Source organism: Melanotaenia boesemani, chromosome 6, assembly GCF_017639745.1.
Source record: "Melanotaenia boesemani isolate fMelBoe1 chromosome 6, fMelBoe1.pri, whole genome shotgun sequence".
Lineage (NCBI taxonomy): Eukaryota > Metazoa > Chordata > Actinopteri > Atheriniformes > Melanotaeniidae > Melanotaenia > Melanotaenia boesemani.
The window spans coordinates 39,112,328-39,132,840 of NC_055687.1; the positions used below are offsets into that span (position 1 = coordinate 39,112,328).

General features: G+C 42.7%; 2 protein-coding genes across 5 annotated transcripts in view; both read right to left on the reverse strand.

The window, feature by feature from the left end:
• Positions 1-1,518: 1,518 nt before the first annotated feature.
• On the reverse strand, positions 1,519-16,056 carry LOC121641840 (amine sulfotransferase-like). The gene is given in 10 exon segments (XM_041988185.1): positions 1,519-4,240; positions 4,379-4,399; positions 4,402-4,513; positions 4,515-4,559; positions 4,640-4,734; positions 4,819-4,899; positions 4,902-4,944; positions 12,016-12,233; positions 14,882-15,043; positions 15,143-16,056. Coding segments are annotated over 10 exon segments (1,107 nt in total). The 5' UTR covers positions 15,354-16,056; the 3' UTR covers positions 1,519-4,121.
• A 451-nt stretch (positions 16,057-16,507) lies between these two features.
• Positions 16,508-20,513, reverse strand: part of LOC121641832 (zinc finger containing ubiquitin peptidase 1) — a 38,679-nt gene continuing 34,673 nt past the window's right edge. For all 4 annotated transcript variants that reach the window (XM_041988165.1, XM_041988167.1, XM_041988163.1 and 1 more), the window contains 3 exons: positions 19,960-20,120; positions 19,245-19,465; positions 16,508-16,625 (listed from right to left, as the gene is read on the reverse strand). In XM_041988165.1, coding sequence (XP_041844099.1) covers positions 16,578-16,625; positions 19,245-19,465; positions 19,960-20,120 — 430 coding nt within the window. In that variant the 3' untranslated portion in view covers positions 16,508-16,577. The remainder of the gene's footprint in view (positions 16,626-19,244; positions 19,466-19,959; positions 20,121-20,513) is intronic.

The window sequence follows — 20,513 nt, forward strand, 5'->3', positions numbered from 1 at the left end:
CTAAAAATGGCTCTCTATGACTAAAACATGACAAGATGTTTGTGAGATTTCGTTGACGAGAAGAGACTAGACAAAATGCTCAAGGGCTGATTGTCCGACATTAAAAATGCACGACATTTCTGCCTAATGTGAGCTATTGGAGGATGGTGTTGGTTTTAGTTTATGAGACAAGTACACAACAAGGCAGTCTCATAAGAAAGTTATTTTTCATTCATAGTCGTGGTTGTCTTTTCATCAATACCTGGTGGGCCAGTCTCTGTGCAAATTGCCCAGGCTGATTTTTTGTTGGCCTGGGCAGTATTGCACTTCAGAAAATTCTTTCTAAAGCCACAGTTACCAGGTAAGGATGTTGTTGCTCTTTGCTTTTTTGGAGTAATTGATTCCACAGTTAGCACTATATCTTTTCAATGCATCCAGAAGTAGATCAGAAAGTATTTGCTGTTGGTTGGAACCTTCTAAGTCTAAAAGCATTCCTTTACATTAGTAATTATTAATGAAAACACCCATACAAACAAGCTCACAATGTGTTGCTATATGTTGAACTTATAGTATCTGCTATTTTCTGTGTGATATTTTGTATGATGAAGCAGGGCACCAATTCATGAAAAAAGGTTAAATATAGAAATAAAGGTTTCTGCCAACATCAATTAAGTATAGCACGGCAGCATTACATCCCTGTTGATTGGGAAAGTCCAGGGCTAAATCTATCAATCTGGTAAAAGACCAGATGCCTCATTTATGCAAAAAAAAACTGTGAGGAGGACAAAAACTGTGGTCCATCAGGGATCTCTGTCACACACCGAAAATTCCACTTCTTCCCTCTTTTCCCCTCCTTAGCCATCATGCCAAAGGATGTGATGAATATGTATTACAGGCATCCACCTGACCATTTATAGCCACCATGTGGGCGGGGCAAGGTGCTCCCTCAGGTGCACCCGCTTTAGAGTTGATTATGATTTATAAACAGAAACAGGTGTAGAACGTGCGTGTGCACACCTTGATAAATCTAAAAGTAGTAGTGCACAGCATTTCCTTATTGCGCAGCAGACGCTGCCTGTAGTTTGCTTTGCTATATACAGTTTGATTAATGTGGCCCCTGACTCACACCCTCGACGCTGATCCAGCGCAGCAGCTCTGGCATAGATTTGGACATGATAGAGCTCTTTCCACAGTTTCTAACAGTCTGTGGTACCAATACAACTTTCAAGCTCTACTCTTCTCTCATGTTCCAGTGTCAGATATGCACGCCACCCTCTACCGTATTAGATGCATAGGTCAGTCAGACTGGGGCAGAAGGATTAGAAGAAGAAGATGAGCGACCACTGACGTCACTGTCCTGCGCTGCCTGGGATTGTGAATTCAAATTGAATTTTGGTACCTATTTGCTGGGGAATATTTGTAAAATTAAATCTTAAATGCCCTTTTCTTTATCACTTTAATTAAGTTAAAAAATGAGCAGCCTTAGAAACGAAAAAAAATGCAGTCTGTATTATTTATTATTCATTTTATTTAAGTCAAAAAATGCAGCTATATTCTCAAAATGAAAAAGCTTTTCTGTTATTCCATTTTAAATTGAAATAAGGTACAGAATCGCTTCCATACAGCCCGTCAAGACAGCAAGTGGTGGTTTTCAAATGGCCAATGATTTTATCCGAGTTTTTAGGACTGACTGGAGAAAAGTGTGTCATTGTGTTCATGTCTCTGAGTGGACACAGTGACATATGTCCTGTCCCTGGCATGGAAGCACTGGACTGACTGCCTGGTTTTCTGAATTAGTCAGTAAAAGAAAGAAGCGAACTCATTCCAGGTTGGTTGGACAGAAGTTCTAGAGTCATTTCAAGGTCTGGTTTGAGGTGGGAGGTTTGGGGGTGAAAAGATGGGACTTGGAAATGGGGTCAGATGGGCAAATCCTGTTTCTGGGCAGTGAAGTCCAGGAGAGGTAGGGAGGATGGAGAGGAAGGTGCCCTGGATGGAGTATGATGAGATGAAGGGGGTGGGTCCTACAATCATCAACATAAAACATACAACAATGCTAGATTATGTTTATCTGGTTGTTGATAAATCAGAGGACAGTGAGGTGTACAAACGTAGTTAATTTTTCTTTCCTTTAAACACCAGCATTTATAATAAAGTCAGAAACTGATATGATTGGTGGTCTCAGCAGAAACAGGGTGATCAAACTGATAAAGACTGAGAGCCTTGTTCCCCCAACGGGTGCAGGACAGGATGGGATGGGATGGTTAGGGTGCAGATATGGTTTGTTAAGTGTAATCTCGTTTCCACAGACAGTCGTAACCTTACCTGAGAGGTTGAGTATCAGCCAGATAGAAATGGGTGCCTCAGCTACGTAACTGCATGACGCCATCGCACCACAGCACCTTCCTTAAAGTAGAACCAGAACATGCCTCAGAAACAAAGAATGGCGTCATCAAGCGGTTTGTGTTCTTTTTTCTTGGCGGTGCTTTGTGGTGCCATTTTAAACCACAAAATTTTAATCTAATCAAACAAAAAAATCTGTTTCTTTAACAAGGAAGCCGTTCCTGTTTTGTCTTTATGCCAGGGGCATACAGGAAATGACTTTTTTTTCTCAACCAATCAACAGATTTCAGTGTGTCAAACAAAACCCTTTTCCGGTTGGTTAGATTGTACACCAACAGAAGGAGCCCAACAAAGTAGGACGGTTGGGTTGGACATTAGGATACCTTTCCCAGTTACGCATGTGGAAACACAAAAGAAAAATGCATCCAACCTGCCCCAACCTGCTCCCATTGGTGGAAAACGGTTCTTTAATGATCATTAGTGGTTTCAGAACATCTTAGCTGGGTCAGTAATGTCAGATTCCTTCGCAGCACTGTCGTCTTTTCCTGGAGAATTTCTCCCAACATATTTCCTTAACCTCTGTGTTTTTCTAAAAAGCAGAGGAAGAAAGGTGATCATTTTTCTATCTGACTAAACCATTTACTCCCACATTGAGACAGCATGCTGCCATTACCACTTTCATATTTATTTAGCAGTAAGAATAGTCCAGAACATCCCAAAGCTTTGCCTTTTCAGACATTGAACATAGAAAGATGAAAAACTGTCGTTTATACAAAGCTTGCTTTTAGTAGCATCAGTTGTGCATTGATTTATATGCGAGAACAGCAGACATGATCCTGTAACCCGTTAACCAGTTACAGGTTAAAATTAAATTAAAACTCACACGGTGTTTGCATAAGGTTGGTTATGGCGTCAACACTGTATGCTTTGCGTTGGTCCATGGAGGCTTGAAGTGCACCTCTTCCAGACCCACTGTGAAGCCCTGATTGCAGCACAGTTACACGGAAGTACTCTCTTGTGGTCAGTGTGTGATAACGAGTTTCCAGATATCGGGAGGGTCTCGCTGAATTTGTGCAGTAACCACGGAAAAGGCACAATGTCTACCGTACATAGATGCCAGCCCTACTGTACACAGACGCCGGTCCTACTGTACACAGACGCCGGTCCTATTGTACGGAGATGCCGGTCCTAGTGTACACAGATGCCAGTCCTACCGTATGCAGATGCCAGTCCTACTGTACACAGACGCTGGTCCTATTGTATGCAGATGCCGATCCTACTGTAAGCAGACTCCGGTCCTTCTGTACGAAGATACTGATCCTACCGTACGCAGACGCCCGTCCTACCGTAAACACACGCCACTCCTATTGTATGCAGATGCCGCTCCTACTGTACATAGACACTGGCCCTACCGTATGCAGACGCCAGTCCTACCATATGTAGATGCTGCTCCTACTGTACATAGATGCTGGCCCTACCGTATGCAGATGCCATTCTCATCGTCACGCAGATGCTGGCCCTTACCGTATGCAGATGCCGGTCCTATCGTACGCAGAAGCTGGCTCTACCTGTATGCTGACGCCGATACTATCGCCCGCAGACGCTGGCCTACCATATGCAGATCCCGGTCCAAACATACGCAGATGAGGCCTACCCATATGCAGACACGTGGGCGTACTCAATATAGCATAACTCTGCAGACAGTAAAGACGGAAAAACACACTAGATTAGCAGGCAAACTGACTGAAGAACATTTCCACCAAGCTCAGACAGTCACTGTTTTCATTAAGAAGTCTTTTACTCTACATCCTGAAGTCCCAAATGAAAGGAATGGGAAAGTCCTTCATCTCTTTGTGGAAGACCTCATCAAACCTTTGGTTCTGGGCCACAGTGAAGTGGTTTTTCCAGTCACCAATGGTTCCTGATGTTCACAGCACATGGAAGATAAGAAAGAGAGTCACCATTCATCCTCACTGTGGAGCCTTCTGGTTATCAGCATTAAACTGCATTCCAACTGGGAAAATTACTTAAGTTTCGTTTCGGCTTCATTCCTACCTACCTTTCCTCATGAACCTCCCAGGTGGTGGCTGAGCAGCTCCCCGGGCACCTTCTCATAGCTGGCCTGTGGGATCCTTCTCATGTTGCTGAATGTACTGTGCTTCACTACACTGGCCATTTGCTCAGCTGTAAGCTCTCTTGCCCAGAAACAAGGAGATCCTCTCTACTGCTGAATGCAGGTCCTGAATAAAACAGCAGCACCATGTAAAGATACTTTTTCTGGAAACACTCACACATCTCTGACATGACTTCAGATCCTTACTTGAATCATTTCTTCATAGGTGATGAACAGCATGTTCATTTCATCCTTGTGTGAGTACCAAGTCTTAATGTGGTCAAACCAGCTGGATCCAAAAACTGCAAGGAAACAAAGCACAGAGTCATCACCAACAGCATTCTCTGAGACACATTTACTTTTGTCCAGGAAAGACGTATTCCTACCTTCTCCTCTAAGAAATTTCTCAAAGAAGTCATCAAAGCTCTTGGCTGTTTCCAGCATGTTTGCAACTTTATGGAAGTAAAGTAGGACACAAGAATGTCTTTAGGATTTCTTGCCACGTAGATCACCTGAAAGGTCAGATCAAAGTGTCGGTCTGTAACTCTGTTCCAGTTCAACAATGTGCAAAGTGTCCAGTCCTGGAAAATCCACCAACAAGTCGGCCTGGCACAAATTCCTGAACGCAATTTAAAACTTATTTCTTCTAAAAAAAAGAGATGTGATTTTTGGTTTGTTGCTATATATAAATTTGCATATCAACTTCTTGCTCTTCAAGAGCTTTTGTTATCTCTTCAGCCAATCGGCAGCAGATTCAACACGGTTACTTAAGCAGCTTTCTGCTTAGGGTTTGCACACATGGAAACTGCAGTCAGATAATAAGCTGTAACAGGAGGTTTAATGTAAAAATAAGAGCAACTGCTTTTAATCTGAATAATACTAAGCACAAACATTCCAGAGGAAACAGAGTCTGAGGCAGCCATCAACAGGATCATCCTGACTTTGTGTGAAAAGAGAGGGCTGCTGCCACAGCAGAAAGACCTGCAGGGACTCTCAGGGTGTCATTTGGTCCCTCCCCATCAGCAAGCAAGAAGATCAAGATGCACCCAAAGTTCTGATTTTTGCACAGGTATTTATCACATACCAGATTGTTTTTCCCTTCATTCATTTAACAGACTGCAATAAATATGACACAGCTTAATTTTATCTAATCCTTTTCTTCCCTCTGTCTTTTTCAGATGCACTTCCCCACAAACCCTCTTCAGCCCAGGCCAATGTACTTCCTTTTGAGCAGCACTCAGTACGGTTTCAGGGTGAATCATTAACATCAATGACACTAATAGAGTAACATATCCACTGCAATAGATGAGAGAAATTACTTCATCAGCATTTTCTTGACCTAGAAAGCATTTGACATCATAGATCATAAACATTCTTCTTGGGAAAACAAATGACAGGATGTTCAAATAAATAATAGAAAATCAGATACATGTGGGGTACCTCAGAAGTCAGTCCCTCAGTCCTTTTGTCCCACACAGAAACATACCCCCACACCATCATCCACAGCATAAACACCACACAACATACAAACATCCCTGTCTCCCACCCCAGCACCTACCCCCCATAATCCCCTGAACCCACACTCAGCCCCCCTTCAAAACCCCTACACCCCTCCTGCCCCGGGCCAACCCTGGGTCCCAGGGCAGCAACCAGACACCAGTGCATGCACCAAACCACACTTGGCAGCACATCAGGGCAGACCCAGACCCCTGGCACAATACGGACCCCACCACCTCATGGAGGTAGGGGGACCACGCCCCAGGCACCAGAAACCAGAAGCCCAGCCCAGGCCACCCCAGAATAGATCGGCTTGCCCGGCCAGGGCCGACGCCCCACTGACCCAGGCACCACCAGTGGCCTCACCCGCAGCCATTGAGGCGACCCCAACCGCTGGCCCCACAGCCCCCCGACAGCACCGACCCAGGACCGCCCCAACCACAGAGCAGCCTAGTCCCCACACCACGGGACAGACACGAAGAACCCGCAACCACCTGTCACTTCCGGCCACTTTCCAACCCCCAAAACAACAAGGTCACAGTCCTCCACCTAACACTTAGTGATGGAGCTAAGCACAGGGGACCAGAGGGAATGAGATTCAGCTAAATGGTTTTTTGAGGAGGCAGACATTGTCTCACTACTGATGTGGTCAACTAAGAGATTCCTAAACTGCTGAATACACAGATTATTTTTTGTTTTTCCAGTTCACAAGGATAGTCTCCTTTGTGATGCATAATGCTGTGCGTATCATGTGTGCCAGAGTAATTGCCATATTAATGTCACCCAAGACAGTGTGGGGTATATTTTTTATATATAATAGATTTAAGGAGGTGATATTCTAAAAAAAAAAAAAACGTGATGGCTTGTTTTTCCCTAAACATTTAGATATATGTGAGTCCAGTGACTTAAACCAGCTGGAGGATGGTCTTAGTGGGTATCATTGAAAACAGGTAGTTTACTTTAGATAGAACCATCATTTTAACTGTGGCAAACCCCTCCCCATGAGTGATATGGGTAAGCGCTCCACCCGTGAGAGATCATCCTCTATTGTTTTTAAGTAGCTGGACATTAATTTAGCTTTGTTAGTTCTGACAACCTGGGGGAAATGTTTATGCCTAAATACTCTAATGTTTTCCAGACTGTATTATAGTATTGGGTATGTTTTATAGGTCACAGTTGATGGGCATAATAATAGTCTTAGACCAGTTAATAGAGTAGTCAGATATTGATGAGAATGTGTTAATAAGTGTGATTGTCTGAAGGAGAGATGTCGGTGAGTTCTGGAGGAAAAGTAATACATCATCAGCATAAAGACTTATCTGACGTTCTATATTTTTGGCATGGATTCCTTTAATCTCTTTATTTTGTCTTATGGCCAGCAGCTAGGGTTCAATAAAAATAGCAACGAGTGATGGAGAAAGCGGGCAGCCCCTGTCTGGTTCCTCTCTGCAAACAGAAGCTTGGAGAGGTTTGATCATTGGTCTTCACACATGCATTTGGGTTGTATATAATATTTTTATTCCAATCAATGAAGATGACCCAAACCAAATTTGTTTAATGTTGCAAATAAAAATTTCCAGTTTACTCGGTCAAATGCTTTTTCTGCGTTCTAAAGAAATGACTGTGGATTCCAGATTATGTAGAGTAGAATAATCTATTATGTTAATTAATTACGCATCGTTAGTAGAGAATGTCTACCTTTAATAAAGCCTGTTGGTCAGGATGTATTATTAGAGGGGTTATTTTTTCTATTCTTCTTGCCAAAGCTTTGCTAATATTTTGAGATCTACATTTATTAATGAAATTGGACGTAACTGGATGGAAGTGTCGGGTCTTTACCTGGTTTTAATATGTAGAGTAATATTGGCTAGGTTCATATTTGAAGGTATTTTTGTTTTTCTTTATTTTCTAATCATATTGTAGAAAGTGGGTGCCAGCATTGTCCAGAATCTTTGTAGAATTCTGCTGGGTAACCATCTGGACCCCTGGAGCTTATTGTTTGGCATATGCTGGAGCGCTTCTTGGAGTTCGCCGACTGAAAGGGGGGAATCCAAGACCATTTATTTTTCATTGTTTTAATTTTGGAAGATTGATGTTACTAAGAAATTTATCAATATTGTCATTGTTGTAGTTAGTTGTGATGTATATAATGTTTTATAGAATTCTTTGAAAGTGTTATTTATCTTGTCAGGGTCGTGGCTGATGTTTCCTTCTGGATCTCTGACAGAGGAGATGGTTGATTTCTCCTTATTTGTTTTGAACTGATTAGCCAGGAACCTTCCAGATTTGTTGCCATGCTCAAAATTCTCCAAGCGAAGTCTTTGCACCAAGAATTTTTATCTATTATTTCATTAAGTTCAAGTTTAGCTTTCCTTATAGCATTTAGTATGTGTTCTTCTGGGGAGACATGGTAAGCATCCTCTAAGGATTTAATTCTGAGTTCTAACTCTGAAATTCTCAAAGTTTCCTTCTTTTTCTTATGAGAAGAGAAGGAAATTATTTTCCCTCTCATTACTGCTTTTCCTGCTTCCCAAAGAACACACGCTGAAGTTTCTGGCAAGTCGTTATTTTCTAGATATAAGGACCATTCTCTTTTAAAGTAGCTGATAAACTCAGGATCTTAAGTAATGACGTATTAAATCTCCAGTTTCTAGTTGCTGGTTTATTGCTCTTATTTCTCAGAGTGAATGATACTGGTGCGTGATCACTAATGCTAATAGGATGGATTTTGATTTCTGACATGTCATCATCAGCGAGCTGCTAGTTAAGAAATACTCTAATCTAGAATAGGAATGGTGAAACTGAAGAGAAGAAGGTGTATCTCTCTAGTGTGGGATGGTGAGAGCGCCCAAGCATCACAGAGACCAAAATCCTTCATGTTTTACAGTTTCTGAGGAACTGCTCGTTAACCAGGCAGTTGGCTAATTCAGAATCAGCCGCCTCAGGCTGTAATGAGAACAGGCAGGCTACTTTACAACAGGGACGAAATAGTTTGTATCAGGCTGAGTTTTAGGAGCAAAAGGTGCCTCGAAATTTACCTGAGTAGAGGCAGGTGGACCGCGTGGGCGGTAACTTCGGACGATCCAGCTGCTTGCAATGCACATGCATACAATGCGCCTCGTTGGCGCACGCTTTGCATGGTCACGTTGCCAAAGAAACAATGGGAAACACAACGGACATACGCTCATGTGCATGTGTGTGTAGGGTGTGTGATCGCTACAACATAGTGGGCCACATACAGTATATAAAAAATAATTCTGATAAGAAAGGCAATTTTTCAGCCCCGATGGCAAGGGCAGGTGCTTCAACACCAACAAGGCTCTGTCTGTGCACACCAGCGGCATTGAAGTATGGGGAACTTCATGTAAAAAATCCATTAATCCAGTTTTCATTCTACAGAAAAGAGCAATAAGAACCATTAGTGGAAGCAGATTTAGATCCATCCAGTCCTTTATTAAACTAAGACTTTAGGAATCAGGGAATCTGGGTGATACAGCAAGTATCAAGCTCATAGAAAATTCTTGCCAAGCAATATACAAAAAAGATTTAAAAGGTCCAAAAAAGAGAGTCATATTTTAAAAGGATATGGGATATTTAAAAAGCAGGAATCAAAAATAAAGTGATGAAGTTTATGTCTTTCAGTGTACAGAGTCAGTCTCTGGAACAATCTGGATAACAAAACCAAAGAAACAAAATCAGTTATTGTATTTAAAAGATTGTTAAAGACTGTGTGATAAGAAAATCTGAGGATAATTTGCTGCTGTGTTCTGTAAACGAGGTGTAAAAGTATCTGTGAGAAAGCAGCAACATGTTGGCCCGCAGCTGCTTTGGTTGTTAGTTAAATAAATGTGGCCTTGTTATTGGTTTATTTATTGTGTGTGAGGGGCAGATTTCTTCTCTCTGCTCCTCTTCATGCAAGTGTTTGAACATTTTGTTGTATTGGACTGTTTTGTTCTAGTAAGAATTAAATAAATATTTTAAATAAAAAATCCCGGACACACGGAAATGTGGATTTTTTTGGTGTTTCCTGTGAAGTGTTGCAGAAACAGGTGGGTTTCTTGATGGATGAAGGCCTGTCATCAGTAAGCGGAGTGATGAGGTCCTCGGCTACATCCATCATTCCTTCAGCAACCTCCGCTGGAGAAACATATGTGGATCTTCATAGTGATAATTGCAGAGGACAAAACAAAAGCAACTTCATGTTCTGGGATGGCACCTGGCGGGCTGGACCAAGCTTCACTCCACCCCCTGGTTGCTGGCCACACCCAAATTACCATGACAGTGGTTGTGGGCTTATTAAAGAACTGTTCAAGAAGACCAGAGTCATCATCATCATATCTAAGACTAGCATCATCTTCATCATCATCTCTAACAGTAGAGTCATCATCATCATCATGTCTAACACTAGATTCATCATTATCATCACATCTAACACTAGCATCGTCATCATCATGTCTAACATCAGCATCATCATCATTATCATCAGGTGTAATACTATCATCATTATCATCATCATCATCATCATCACCATCATCATCATCATCATGTCTCACATTTCATCTCCATATTCTAGAAAGTAGTGGCCGATATTTTAACTGGTAGATATCAGAGTATGGACTCCAGAGTTGAATATGGCCATCCTTACTTCCTGATTTTTGGATCTATACCTCAGGAAGCAACATTCCCTTCCCATGTCTGAGTCTGGACACTGAAACACTTTTGGTTTGTTTGCTCATCCTAGTCACACTCATTATAACTCAGAGATGGTCGGATTAAAACCATGTGAGAGTCAGAAGCAAACTCAGCAAGTTGGCCCACAGGGACTGAAACCAAAAACCTCTGGAGTTCCAGATTTCTATCAGATGATAATGCTTATATTGACTACAGATGTGATAACAAAAGACCTGAGGAGACAGATGTCTTTTGGAGTGCAGGGGGCGCTCCTGAAACCTTTTTTTTACACAGTGGTGTCATCAGCCATTTTTTATGGAGCCGTCTGCATTGGAGAGAAAGAAACTAAACAAACTGATGAACTAAATCAGATCTGTACTTGAGCCCAGTAGAGGTGGTGGGAAAATGATGCATAAGCTGTCATCCAGCTCACAACCCCTCCAGAACACTTTGACAGCACCACAGAGCTCCTTCAGACACATACTTCTTCATGTGTGAAGGAGCACTATGGCAGATCCTTCCTTCCTGCAGCAGTTAGACTGGAAACCAGTACTGCTCCCAGTAGCCAAAAACACACATGCAGAATCAAAGGACAGCATAAATTGTTACTGTACATATTGTAAATAATGATCAAATTTTTCATTTCTTCTCTTTTATGTATACTTCTCAACAACTTTGTTTTATTTAGAATTTCTTTTGTGCCTTTTACTGCTGGTCCTTCTGTCTTGCTGCTCTAGACTTTCCCTGCTGGGGAAAAAATAAAGATCTTCTATCTATCTAACATGTGACTTCATAAAGTAGAACAGCTGGAAGATGAATAATGTTAATCAGCTCACAGCTCTCCACAGTTACGCTCTGCCAGTGAAAGAGGCCTAGTGCTCCCACCACAAGGTGGCGCTACAGACTCTTTTCCTCTGTTGTTCCCCGGTGGTGGAACGATCTACCGAACCGCAGAGTCCTTATCCGCTTTAAGAGCAAGCTAAAGATTCAGCTGTTAAAGGAGCATTTCTGCCCTTAGCTTGACTCTTTTCCTCAACAGAATGAGTTAGAAAGATTTGTCCAGCTCTCAACTCAGCACTGAAGAAGCTGCGTGCTCTTACACCCAAGATGATGTTGTGTGATGAAATCGTGGTCTTGTAATTAAACAAAGAACTATTGTAAGGAGGCGGAGGGGAAAAAGCACTGCCGCTAGCACTACACGACAGCACCTGGGTCCACCTGGACTCCCAGCAGTCTGACTACCACTTAATGATGACGCTCCTCCTGGTTGTTTCTGCTGGTGTTGTTCTTCCTCTCACATTTAAGTCGCTTTGGATAAAAGCGTCTGCTAAATGACTGTAGAATAAAATAGAATAGAATAGAATAGAATAGAATAGAATAGAATAGAATAGCTAAAGTACAGTTACAGCTCTGACCTTCCCCTTCTTGTGGCTCAAAGCGCGGGGCAGAAACTGGTACTGCAGATGGGTGACCCTCTGCCTGGGTGGCAAAGCTGACATGAACGCCTGCCTGTTGCCACGCAGCTCAATCCAGGGGATGAGATCAGCATTAGACAGATTGCTGAGCTTACTGATGGCGTTCACATCTCCTTTGGCTTCCAGCAACAGCAGGATCTGCTGCATCCAGATGGTTCCTGTCAAACAGAGCAGACGGGCCTCATGAAAACCTACTAGACTGTTTGTGTATCTGTCCAGTAAAGATCCACCATCTACAGTGTAGAATATCACCAGAAGATTCAGAGAATCAGGAGGAATCTCTGTGTGTATGGGACCAGGCTGGATACTGGTGATGTTCTGCATTAAAAGCAGACATGATTCTCTACTGGAAACCACTGCATGGACTCAGGAAGACTTCCAGAAACCACTGTCTGTGGACACAGTTCACCCTGAAACCCAAAAATGCAGGTTAAAGCTCCATCATGCAGAGAAGAAGCCAGATGTGAACAGGATCCAGAACCAGCTTCTTCCGTCTTCTCTGGACCAAAGCTCATTTAAAATGGTCTGAGGCAAAGTGGAAACCTGGATGAAGATGTGAACTAGTTTGTGGAAAGCATGGACGGCGTGTCCTGCAGACTAAAGAGGAGAGGGAGCATCCAGCTTGTTATCAGTGGACAGGTGAAAAGCTGCATCTCTGATGGGATGGGGCTGCATTAGTGCCTAAGGCGTGGGCAGCTTCCACATCTGTGAAGCTCCATCAATGCTGAAAAGTATATGGAGGGTTTAGAGCAACATCTGCTCCATCCAGACAACGTCTCTTTCAGGGAAGGCCTTGCAGATTTCAGCAAGACGATGCTGAACCACATCCTGCAATATTTACACATAGAGCCAACATTTCTGCAACTGGGGTTGTAATCAGACCTGCAGTAACAGAACCAGACAACCTGGACTTGGCTCAGGCAGAATCAATGATTTATTCTAGCAAGGTGAGTCCACAGGAGATCAGTAAAACAGGCCAAGGTAGGACCGGAGGACAGGATGGACTCAAGTGGGACTGATGGGAAGACGACTAACAACAGTCCCACCCACCTGTAAACCAGGATGAGCGACTGGATGAAACTCATAAACAACTAAACCTTTTCATTCAATCAATGGGTTTATTCTTAAAAATAAATAAATAAATAAATAAATAAATAAAATGATCTTTCAATTAACTGAATCAAATCCAAGTTTATTTATAAAGCGTTTTTCATGCCAAAGGCAACACACAGTATTTTACATGATAAAAAACAATTCCTGCATATTAACATAAAACAAGCCTTCACACCAAAATACATAACATAGCAATTAAAAAACATACTCATTATAGTCTCCCTCACACAGTCGCACGCACAAACACGCGCACACACAAACAAAAAAAGTGGACCAGCATCTTCACATCAACTAGGACAAACTCTCCAGTGTTTCCTCAAATAAAAGCAGAGTCTTAAAATCAACAATATGTTGGGATAAAAGACTGGATCTCATAGTATTGATCTTATTTCTGAAGTGGTCTGCAAAGTCTGATGCTGGCATGGAGGACGTGTTAAAACCTGTTTATTAAAAGATCAGTGGCTTTAAAAAGGAATTTTGGGTTATTTCTGTTTACCCTGATGAGGGTTGAGTAGTGGAGCGTTCTGGCTGGTTTCACTGAATTATTGTAGATTTTGAGTTGTTCCCTTAAAATTTCATGATGGACTGTTATGACAAATATTAGTTTCTGTCCAACTATTACTAAATCTAACTGCACATTTCAGCCATTAAAAAACTTTCTGAACCACAGCTTGAATTTGGATCATGTTTTTTGTCTGACATGTTGACATACATTATTTAACAAAGACAGCAGCCCTGCAGGGTTTCCTCCGTTCACTGCTGATCACAGGCTGCGTCCAGATTTCTGCCTCCACTTCCTGGACTTTTCTTACTGTTCTTACACTTTTCAAATACAAAACTTTCCCAAACTGAATGTCACTACAACCAAAGAATGTGTCATTAATTTAAGGAAGAAAGAGGAACTCTGAAATCATCCCAACATAGAATGTTGAAGGGAAAAAAACTCTTTCTTCTTAATTTCTTCATGTTTTCTGTTCTGAAGTGTGGCTGGAACGTTGTAAGAAGTTACCTGCGCTGTGATTGGCCAGCATCCTCCTCAGGTCATTACAGAGACAGGTCCGAACTGAAGTCCGTGGAGGGGGGCTTCCTGTTTCTATGGGAAGGGTTTTATATCCACTAGTGGTAGAAGGCAGAGATGTTTGTTTTTCACCTCGACATGTTTCAGCTGGTGTCTGCAGTCGCAGTGATACATGTTGGTCATGTGCAACAACCCACCCCACTACCAGGGTGGGTCATAGCACATGCTGGGGGGAGTTGTAGGAGTTTATCTAAACAATCAAACACAGCAGAGAAAAACTGCAGGAAGATCTTTATGCCATTAAAAGAACACTTTGTCCTGACTTCCTTTGGCTTTGAACTGACTCAGATATTTTTATCATCTGAGATGTCAGCATCTTCAGCAGCCTACCCCCATGCAGGTCATGATTTTATCTTCATGTGTAGAAAAACTAAACTTCAGCGCTGGTCAAAAATGACTTTAGTAACAGAAACTCAGTTTTTCTTAATAACATCTGCAGATGTGTTTCCAGCTGTGAGAACAACCATATGAGGCTGATCCCTGTGGTGGACATGTTCCAAACCCCCCATATTAGAACCAAACCCGCTCTCCCCTGCATCTGATGGCTGACCCGGGTTCCTCTGGTCTCTGATGCTTCCCGTTCCCACCTCAGCCTCTGCAGACCTGCCTTCTCACCTGACTTTGGGTACGTGACCACAAACACATCCGAGTCTCTGATGTCCAGGTTGCAGATCTGGTCTACATCATCCGGATCATGGGTCCCGCCGATCAGATTGAAGCCTTTGTGCGGCACCAGCTGATGGTTCTGAGTCTTTTCATCATTTAACTCCATGATAACTGAAAAAAGAACCCGTGCAGGATGTAAATATCAACGGAGGCTTTTCTCCAACTTACAGCCACAGAAACATGGTAAATCTTGGAGAACTGTTGACGTACTGTTGCGTTCCGGAGGAAATCTGCTCCGTCCCGCGGTCACGCCGATGAGCTGCTTCAAAAACGCGTCGGAGGAGCGAACCGCGCGAAAGATGTCGATGCGCATGGAGCGCGCGCTTTTACGCAGAGATGTTCCCATCCTCCCGCACATCAGCAAATAAAGGACGTGGGGGCGGACCTGAAACAGCCCAGAAAGCTGAACATTATGCAACATCACAACTGTGTTTTGGTTCTCATGTTGCGCAAGAAGCAGAGGAAACCTGGAGGTGAGCTGTGACGGGAGGCTGATGTCCTCCTGCTGCTCAAGCTTCACTGACGTTTTACAACTTTGAAGTAAAAACCTACTTAGATGATATCTGAGAGGAGCATAAAGTCAACATATCCGGTCCAGAGCCAGTGGAGGTGTTTTCTGCGGACTGGCCCTTTAATGGCAACAGGAAACTGGATCTCTACCAGCAGCTGTACATTCAGCATGGTCCACAAACACAAAAGCATCGGTATTCCTACAGACGAGGTCACATGGGGACTGTCTCCAGCTGGGGGTGGAGAGGAAACAAGTCTTCCTTCTGGACAGAAGACATCTGGTGTTTGGAGGCAATGTTAAGATGTCCAGCTGTGACCTGCTGACCTCTGATTACTGAGATACTCTGTCTTGGATCTGTTGGGAGTGTTTTCTGTCTCCTGTGATGAAATCAGCTCAGTGATTAAGTCAACAGGAGGTTTTGTTGCAGAGAATCACATCTGCTGCAGAAGACAAGACGTCTTGTGATGATGGCCTTTTAAAATAATCCAAAAGAACAGATGAACTGAACTCTGCTTCTGGATGGAAATGAGTCGCGTGTTACTGAGGCTGTGGATATTTAGCTTTTCTGAAGTAGATTTTAGTTCAATCAAACTGTTTCTAGCTTCACTGTTTCAGCCGCCAACTGATGCTGAACTCATTAATCAGCTGCTGAACCTAAAGACCAAACCAGCTCATAGAGACGCTCATTTTACATTCAGCAGCAGCTTTAACCAGAGCAGGGCGGAGTTATGCAGATAATTCAGTCAAGCCAACCTGATCTGGATGGAAATGCAGGGCTGAAAATAATCCATCGATTTTCTGAGAAAATCTTCCCTAGGTGCAGGATGTGGCTGAAAATGTGGCGTAACCCTGCACACGCTGCTGCTTCTCCAGCTGCTCCCAGTGAAAGCGACTGCTTGCATACAGATTCCAGTACGGAGCAGCGCTTCATGCATGTTCTTATTCCTGCTGCATGCAGGCAGTTACAGACCAACCCTGTTCACCTGTCAACATGTCACAGGTAAGAGACAGAGTCATGTGATCTCACATTTCTGATGTGTTCTTCACATTAACTGACAAACAACTCCAAAAACACCCTTTATTTCAAACATGTAAAAACTGAAGATGATAGAATGAAAAGAGTCTGAGTTCTGTTCATGGTATCCTTTCAGCACACAGCGTCCTGGAGTTCTGGATTCTCACCTGGAAAACATAGAAACACAGAAATGTTAACCACAAATACTCCAAAAATACCATTTCTACTCCCTCTAGTTATTTAATCTAAACCCGTTTCAATCACAGTATAAACCAGTCTGTAACAGCTTTTAATCCCAGTATAAACCAGTCTGTAGCATCTTTTAATCCCAGTATAAACCAGTGTGTAACAGCTTTTAATCCCAGTATAAACCAGTCTGTAGCAGCTTTTAATCCCAGTATAAACCAGTCTGTATCAGTTTTGAATCCCAGTATAAACCAGTCTGTAGCAGCTTTTAATCCCAGTATAAACCAGTCTGTAGCAGCTTTTAATCCCAGTATAAACCAGTGTGTAGCAGTTTTTAATCCCAGTATAAACCAGTCTGTAGCAGCTTTTAATCCCAGTATAAACCAGTCTGTAACAGCTTTTAATCCCAGTATAAACCAGTCTGTAGCAGCTTTTAATCCCAGTATAAACCAGTCTGTAACAGCTTTTAATCCCAGTATAAACCAGTCTGTAACAGCTTTTAATCCCAGTATAAACCAGTCTGTAACAGCTTTTAATCCCAGTATAAACCAGTCTGTAGCAGCTTTTAATCCCAGTATAAACCAGTGTGTAGCAGCTTTTAATCCCAGTATAAACCAGTCTGTAGCAGCTTTTGATCCCAGTATGAACCAGTGTGTAACAGCTTTTAATCCCAGTATAAACCAGTGTGTAACAGCTTTTAATCCCAGTATAAACCAGTCTGTAGCAGCTTTTAATCCCAGTATAAACCAGTCTGTATCAGTTTTGAATCCCAGTATAAACCAGTCTGTAGCAGCTTTAAATCCCAGTATAAACCAGTCTGTAGCAGCTTTTAATCCCAGTATAAACCAGTCTGTAGCAGCTTTTAATCCCAGTATAAACCAGTCTGTAGCAGCTTTTAATCCCAGTATAAACCAGTCTGTAGCAGCTTTTAATCCCAGTATAAACCAGTCTGTAACAGCTTTTAATCCCAGTATAAACCAGTCTGTAACAGCTTTTAATCCCAGTATAAACCAGTCTGTAGCAGCTTTTAATCCCAGTATAAACCCTTCTGTAACAGCTTTTAATCCCAGTATAAACCAGTCTGTAGCAGCTTTTAATCCCAGTATAAACCAGTCTGTAGCAGCTTTTAATCCCAGTATAAACCAGTCTGTAGCAGCTTTAAATCCCAGTATAAACCAGTCTGTAGCATCTTTTAATCCCAGTATAAACCAGTCTGTAGCAGCTTTTAATCCCAGTATAAACCAGTCTGTAGCAGCTTTTAATCCCAGTATAAACCAGTCTGTAGCATCTTTTAATCCCAGTATAAACCAGTGTGTAACAGCTTTTAATCCCAGTATAAACCAGTCTGTAGCAGCTTTTAATCCCAGTATAAACCAGTCTGTAGCAGCTTTTAATCCCAGTATAAACCAGTCTGTAACAGCTTTTAATCCCAGTATAAACCAGTCTGTAGCAGCTTTTAATCCCAGTATAAACCAGTCTGTAGCAGCTTTTAATCCCAGTATAAACCAGTGTGTAACAGCTTTTAATCCCAGTATAAACCAGTCTGTAGCAGCTTTTAATCCCAGTATAAACCAGTCTGTAGCAGCTTTTGATCCCAGTATGAACCAGTGTGTAACAGCTTTTAATCCCAGTATAAACCAGTCTGTAGCAGCTTTTAATCCCAGTATAAACCAGTCGGTAGCAGCTTTTAATCCCAGTATAAACCAGTCTGTAGCAGCTTTTAATCCCAGTATAAACCAGTGTGTAGCAGCTTTAAATCCCAGTATAAACCAGTCTGTAGCAGCTTTTAATCCCAGTATAAACCAGTGTGTAGCAGCTGTCAGACTGGGAGGTAAAATGATGTAAAATGAATGTATGAATAGATGTAGCAGCATAAAGGCCGACCAGAAGAAGAAAGCAGAGTTTATTACTAACAGAACTTTGTAGAAATAACACACAGATCAACAGTGACCAAACCTTTTCTCATCTCATCGTTCTCTCAAGTCTTGGCTTTCAGGAGAAAAAATATTGTTATTGAAACAACACACAACCGAAACTATTTCCATGTTTACACTTTTGCCTCATTTCCAGTTATTCCTGCTACTATTTACCTGCTATCCTCACTAAACCAACTCCAGCTCAGCTGCTTTGTGGCGCCACCGTGCATCAGAAACGTCTTCTTGGCTTTATTCCAGCCATAGAGGAGCATTATTTTTCTTCTTTTCACACACACATAGAACTTTCTGCTCACTGGTTGATCTTTGGCTGCTCCTGATTGGACGTTACCGTCAATCTAAGCTCTCTGATTGGTGGAAAGTCTGACAGGAAGTGGCTTCATCATCATGTCCAGGTCTAAATAGAGGTCTCTTAGCAACATAGTAGTGATGGTGATGTTTTTATGATGAAATGTGATAAATAATGCTGTTATCATGGATCATTGTGGATTTACCAGATAGAGTCTCTGAATTAAACTACATTCAGTGGCTGGATTGTAAACCTCCTGGACGGGATAGAAATAGAAACTTCCGTAGATCAGCTAAAGGGTAGCTATCCATCACATTTAAGGGTTTGATGAAGTGAAGCTGAAGTCACTTCCTGTTTCGGAGTCTGTGACAGATCACCTGTTTGTCCTCCGCTGTCAGCACGCCCTGCACGGCCACCAGCTGGTACTGTTTATGCTTCAGGTTTCTGAGGAACTTCCGGACTCGGCGGATAGAGGTGGAAACCGAATCCCTGCGCAGCAGCTTCCTGCTGTCTGATGCCGAGCTTCCAGGATCCAGCAGCAGGAGGCACAGACTTCCGTTCTTCTTCTGCTCTACACCCACAATGCAGCGGCTGTGACCTGCCGGAGGACACAGGGTGAAGACAGGAAGTAGAATGTGTGTGTTTGAGAGCTGAGACAGAGGAGGAGATGAGGAACACTGTGTCCTGGAAATAAGACGTTAATCTGCTAAAGCAAACATGCTGACTTCTGCTTGCTAAGACAAGACCACTTCATTCAGACCCGCTGCAGAGCAAAGAAAGCCTGAAAATAAACCCGAGACTAGAGGGCACAACTTATCCTGGGTCAGTCAACAACATGAATCACAGATTGTTGGTCACATGGAACGCTGGAAGCCCTGAAGATTGTCCCAGCAGCCGGCCTCAAAGATCCCGTGGAGGCCCGGTGGACGCGGTTCACAAGGAAAACAAACACGGAGTAAAGCCCTGAGTTCATCCATGACAGTAGTAACGTCAGTGTTTACAAAGAAAACAGCTTACAGGTGAACAGAGGTGTAGTCTGACATCGCCTACACCTGTGGGATGGAGGAGCTGTGGAAGAATAAATAATCTTACCTTGGTGCTGGAGGTAAACAGGGGGCAGGCCGGTCTGAATAACTCGGGGGGGCAGTCTGCTGCTCCTGCTGGACTGGCTGAAGTATTGTTTGACCCAATCAAACAACTGTGGGTGGGTGTCGCCAGCACCAGTTGGCTGGTGGAAGTCAATGATGCATGCACTGAAACCAAATACATGCTACACGTGAGCTCCAGAAAGAAAGTCAAGTACAACTCTGAGTCTGTTACCATGGTCTAAAAAGGTATTGAGCCTCTGGAGATGTTCCACAGATGAGGACCATAATGATAGAACAAGATCTCATCATAAGTTTTAGTCTTGACTTTAGGAACAACTAAAAGGCCGGTATCAGAGGACCTCAGGTTCAATTACGGCTCAAAATTTAGAATCAGGACAGATAAATAAGAAGGTCCAAGACAATTAAGACATTTATAAACCAGTAAAAGAAGCTTAAAACCAATCCTAAAATGCACAGGGAGCCAATGCAGCAATTTTAAACCTGGTGCAATGTGTTCCCGCCCTCTGGTCCGCATCTGCTGCTGAGTTCTGGAATAGT